Source organism: Vigna radiata, chromosome 11 (assembly GCF_000741045.1).
Source record: "Vigna radiata var. radiata cultivar VC1973A chromosome 11, Vradiata_ver6, whole genome shotgun sequence".
In the NCBI taxonomy this organism is placed as follows: domain Eukaryota; kingdom Viridiplantae; phylum Streptophyta; class Magnoliopsida; order Fabales; family Fabaceae; genus Vigna; species Vigna radiata.
Genome location: NC_028361.1, coordinates 5,234,332 through 5,239,165, shown reverse-complemented (window position 1 = coordinate 5,239,165; position 4,834 = coordinate 5,234,332). Strand labels below are relative to the sequence as shown.

Genomic DNA, 4,834 nt, shown 5'->3' with positions numbered 1-4,834 from the left:
AATTATCCATTATCGTGGAGAAAGAGTGATCGCAGATCTGAGCCTGTGATGTGATGAGACGAGTGATTATCGAGTTTTACCTTTCTGTAGGTAGTGCCGTCTTCTTCCACGATCCAACCAGCTTCTGCGCAAAGAGCCTTAAGGACCTCGTTGTTGTCGCAGTGTTTGGGAAGCTTATAGTTACCCTGAGCTCGAAGGCCGGCGTAGATCTTGGCAGCAATCGCTCTCCGTCTTCTTTCTCTCCTCTTGTTGTTCTCCCTCTCCTTCCACGTCGGCATCCGCCCCGTCGAGCCACCGCCGGTCATCGTTCCGGCGAACCTAAGTCCGTTCTGTTTTCCTCTGCGTCACAAAAAGTAGAGGAGCTGTGCGTGATAAAAACAAAACCTGAGCGAGTTTGATTAAGTTTCTTTGGGCCACTGCAGACGAAGAGAGAGATCGAAAGGTTGTTGCTTCTCTTGCGCTCTTCTCTTCTCTTCTCTATCCCACCCTTTTCCTACTGCCGTAGTTTTAACTTCGCTGATTCTTTATTTTCACACGCTCACACGAGTATATATATTATTTCAGGAAAGACTGGGAAGAAAATTATGGAATAATACTTCAATTTTGTTATGAAAAATTTGAGATGCAGATTCTTCAATTTTTCTACACCTATAAAATATTTAATAAAAAATAATAAATTTTAGTTTTCCAGATAATTCTTCTTGAATTATTTTTATTTTAAAAATATGTTATATTATTGGTGTTAAATAAATGTATACTATTGATTCATGTTTATCTATTATTACTCCTTTTTTTAACTCATATTTTTATCCTTTTTATTTGGCCTTTTTTTAATCAGGAGTTTTTTTTCCTTAAACCCTTATTATAACAAAATTAGTTGTCTTAATTATAACTCTTGTATTTCAATTTTATGTAAAACAATAAATGTTGTATTAAAAATTATTTTTCTCAAACAAAATTACTCAAGGTCTTTATTTTATTTTATTTTTACAATAGATATTCTCTTTTCTTTTACTTTTTCTGTGGGATAATACATATTCTTTTTTCTTTTATAAATTGAGTTGGTTCATAACATGTATTAAATGTAATAATCATGTGTGGAGTAACTGTAACTTTTGATGCTTAATTATGGATCTTTTGATAGGTTTTATAAAACAAAACGTTAACATTATTTCTAAACAGAAAAACTCTTTAAAAATATATTTAAAGGTGTTTCTTACCAAAAGAATCAACATATGTAGTACGTTAACTAATTTTTAGCAAAGAAATAAATGAACCTAAGTTTAAATTATGCTACATAATCATACGTTTTGGGATTTATTGTTGCATGTCCTTCCTTATGTGGTCAATTACATTGTTTGCACATAAAAAGAAATATGGAGTTGATATTAAACTATGAATGCAAAGAATTCCTGCCATTCGTTCATATTCTAAGTGCAAAAAATAAATCTTTACCACGGTTTAATTATGTTGTTTTAATTCATTATCATTAAAAATTAATAAAATAATTATGTGGAGAAACGGACACATTAAAATTTAATAATTATTTGTCGTTAGATAAAATAAATAAATGAATAGAAGACATGTGGACATCATAAAACTCATGAAAAGAATTACAACCTTTTCATAAATATACGAAGATAAAATAATAAACCATTTATATTATTTTTTATGAATGAAAAGTAAATTAACTGCTGAAAATATAATTTCAACTTTAATATTCATAATTATTGGATCAATATTTGTTTTCTCCCTCATTATTTTCTATATCTCAACTTGAAAAAATACAATCTAGAATTACCATACCATATCACTAGGTTGAAACTCCGATAAAAGTTGACAAGAAAACACGCATAAAATGAATAGAAGGAAGATGCTAGCTTGTAAAAGGTATAACCTACCCAGCTCGGTGAGCATTTTACCATTGGAGAAGCCGAATTGCATTTAATGTCCTCCAACGCAAATTTCGATGAAATCCTAAATAGCCTTTTCTTGGATGAGTGAAGTCTACGTAATTAACAAGGTTTCAATTCTATAAAACAGGTCAATAAAAGTTTTCACTGACTTCCCACCATGAGCCACAACATCCCTCACTAAATTCTCAAGCATGACCTCTCAGTATTTTTTCTTAAAAACAAAACAAAGTAGTATGCAAATTCATGGATAAAGAATCGACATCATTTTCTTTATTTTTCAATGTTCCCTTTAGTTTTTCTTCCTCACCGGAAGCATCCAGTTTATTTTGATTTTCCATTTTTTGTTCATTTGCTTTATCAAATGAATGTGAAATTAAAGATCGTTGCTTTTTAAAACAGGTCAAATTCAGATTTCTCATTTACGATCAACTTCGAAGTTGAAGAATGACTAAAGAGAACAAGAATCCTCTGAAGGATTTTGGATTGTTAAAATCGCTATTGAATAAAAATGTGAAATACATTTTACAAGATTCATCCAAACAACCAAACCTATATTCTACAGGATTTGATCCGATCATTCCTAGTATTCATTTTCAAATAGGCTGAAGTTGAATCGCAAGAAAAAAGTTCCATCGATGTTGTTCAACCACTAAGGTAGAAGAACCATTTCATCAAGATGAAGGCAGATGAATTGAAACATGATAATCTAAAAAATATTGTTACAGAATAAAAAAGTATACCCAATTCTAAGTAACCAATCTTTATTTGTTTAAGTATTTTAGTAACACGTGTAATGGTTATAACATTATCCATCATAAACCACGGGAAGTAATCCTGCACCCTTTGATGTATCAAAAACAGGAATTTGCAATCTGCATCGAGCGGCTTTCAATCACCTCATAATAGATAATTAACTTACTTTTACAAGCACATCTTAACCGAAAAGGACTCTCACTTTTATACACAAGCTCTTCAGTGTTTGTCATCATACTAAGAAGGTTGACAAAGAAACTGACATTCAAACATGTTATGCAATCACTTAGATTCAGCTCCACAGTTGAAGAAGCTCGAAATACCAAATTACCAATCTGTCAAACATTGTCCACCTCCAACCAACAATTTTGTTTCAGAAAAAAACCATTGCCTTTAACTACCTTCGTTTATTTGGGTTACGCGACAACTCCAAATTTTGTTTCTTAAAAAGACAAATCAAATTTAGAAAGAAAAAAATTAACATCTTTCAAAAATAAAAAAAGACTGTTATAAAAGTGCATTTCTACAGTAACGATATTTATGCTTTTCCTTCTTTGTTGAAGAGTTTTAGTGAAAGAAATTAGTTTTCTTCATAAATAAACATAATTTGTCATAAAAAGAACTTATCATAGTAATAACTTAACGCAAGTGCCACTGAATATGAAATTCAAAATTAAAATAACACACAGACTCCGAATCATGCCATGAGAAACATCCCCTTCAATCTAAGGAAAAAAGGGTTGCACCTCATACAGACTAGGAGATGATATAGCTCCCTCCCCAATTTATTGTACAATTTTTTTAGATACGCAATTTTTTTAGGCGACCAGTAAGGGGAAACGGTGGGAAATGAACAAGAAAAGAGACAATTTTTATATTCTTCCATCAGAAAAGAAAAGAGGATAAATATATTAGTCGATCTCAAAACCTACTTTTCATTTAGCCATCTGGCAAAGTTACTTACCCGTCGATGTTGAGACAGATCATCACTTGCATATCCAATTTGCTTCCATGATATTGCCAAAGGTAGGAACCATAAAGCTTACAAGCTAGCCTCGTTGATTTCCCACGAGAACGAAACATGTTAAAGATACGTGACTCATTCTGTTAACAAGTGCTGCATACTTAAGATTAAATGATAGAAGACCATGATTCAAATATGTACCAGTTTAGACAACGAATTCAGAAAAGATAGAATAACAGAGAAACCTTAATCAAGCAAATAAACTAAAAGATGCAGTAAACAAGGGTATAGTATAAACAAAAAAATGTTCCAAAAAATGCCCAGACCACCATGTAAAAACTACTGAATGATCAAAGATTAACACATCTCAGTATATCACCTCTTACCACTTGATATCTCCCACACATCCTAATCTTAGAACATCAAGTCTGAAGAGTAGAAATAGAACGGTGAGCAACGTACAAGAATGGAGCATTAACAATGAATAAGAGGATGATGAAATTAAGAATATCACCTAATTTTCCCGAGACTTAGTAAGTGAAGATTAAAGTCTGAAGTAAACACTCGGAGAAGATTGCTTCAAATGCAACCTTTGAACAATTAACGAGGCATTACAATGAAGTCAAATTCCATGATGTAATAGAACACCTAATAATTCGTATATAAGAGACACTGTACACATAATTAGAGAGAAAATATATAAATATAAGCATAACAACCAATAAATTGCCCAGAAGATAGCACATGGAGGGGATTGCAATTACATATGTAATTCTTTAAGGTGGTTGCCGAGAACAAATCAAGCTTTTCCAAATCCGAGAGTAAGCTCCAAATCATCCATTCCTACCTCGTGTATTCTCTCACCCTCCCAAGGCTTCACTCTGCCATTCTCGAAGTCAAAATCGGACACTCCTCTACCTATCTCCGCAACGGAACCCCACTGTACGCCCTCCTGAGCTGGGATCTGGAGCATAGCGGGTTTCATGAGGTTGAAGGTAGGGGAAGGGGGACCGGCGGCGGTCTGACCCTGAAAACTAACCCAACGGCCGGAGGCAGAGTCGACGGTGGAAGCGTCAGACTCGTCGCACTCAGGGATGGTGGAAGTCGCGACGTGGTGGCGGCGCGAGGGACTGGAGGGGGCGGAGGTGGCGAAAAGAGGGTGGCGGAAGGAGGCGTTGGAGAGGGAATCGAAGTCAGCCTT

At 34.2% G+C, this 4,834-nt stretch overlaps 2 protein-coding genes across 13 annotated transcripts in view; both read right to left on the bottom strand.

Annotated features, from left to right (window-relative positions):
• LOC106776642 overlaps window positions 1–4,834 on the bottom strand; it is a 7,557-nt gene that overhangs the window by 1,718 nt on the left and 1,005 nt on the right. Inside the window, exons 2-4 of the mRNA XM_014664120.2 lie at window positions 4,481–4,831; window positions 3,634–3,773; window positions 61–339 (exon numbers count right to left, since the gene is read on the bottom strand). Coding sequence (XP_014519606.1) covers window positions 61–339; window positions 3,634–3,773; window positions 4,481–4,831 — 770 coding nt within the window. The remainder of the gene's footprint in view (window positions 1–60; window positions 340–3,633; window positions 3,774–4,480; window positions 4,832–4,834) is intronic.
• On the bottom strand, window positions 1,742–4,436 carry LOC111240564. 12 transcript variants are annotated; one of them, XM_022775752.1, is made up of 3 exons: window positions 4,020–4,436; window positions 3,634–3,773; window positions 1,742–2,007 (listed from the first exon to the last, which is right to left on the bottom strand). In XM_022775752.1, exons 1-3 carry the CDS (start codon window positions 4,038–4,040, stop codon window positions 1,758–1,760), a joined length of 411 nt encoding a protein of 136 aa, XP_022631473.1. In that variant the 5' UTR covers window positions 4,041–4,436; the 3' UTR covers window positions 1,742–1,757. The 12 variants fall into 12 exon arrangements, 1 of the variants encoding a protein (XP_022631473.1); XR_002665977.1 differs by lacking the exon at window positions 1,742–2,007 and adding an exon at window positions 2,017–3,022 and having other exon boundaries at window positions 4,013–4,436; XR_002665978.1 differs by lacking the exon at window positions 1,742–2,007 and adding an exon at window positions 2,017–2,927 and having other exon boundaries at window positions 4,013–4,436.

Bases quoted from the DNA above. Each gene is read 5' to 3' on its own strand.
- LOC111240564 (XM_022775752.1), bottom strand. From the start codon at position 4,040: ATGTGTGGGAGATATCAAGTG. The intron at 3,774-4,019 runs GTAAGAGGTGAT...ACTTGTTAACAG, and splicing joins TGTGTGGGAGATATCAAGTG to AATGAGTCACGTATCTTTAA. The intron at 2,008-3,633 runs GTAAGTAACTTT...TTAATTACGTAG, and splicing joins ATCTGTCTCAACATCGACGG to ACTTCACTCATCCAAGAAAA.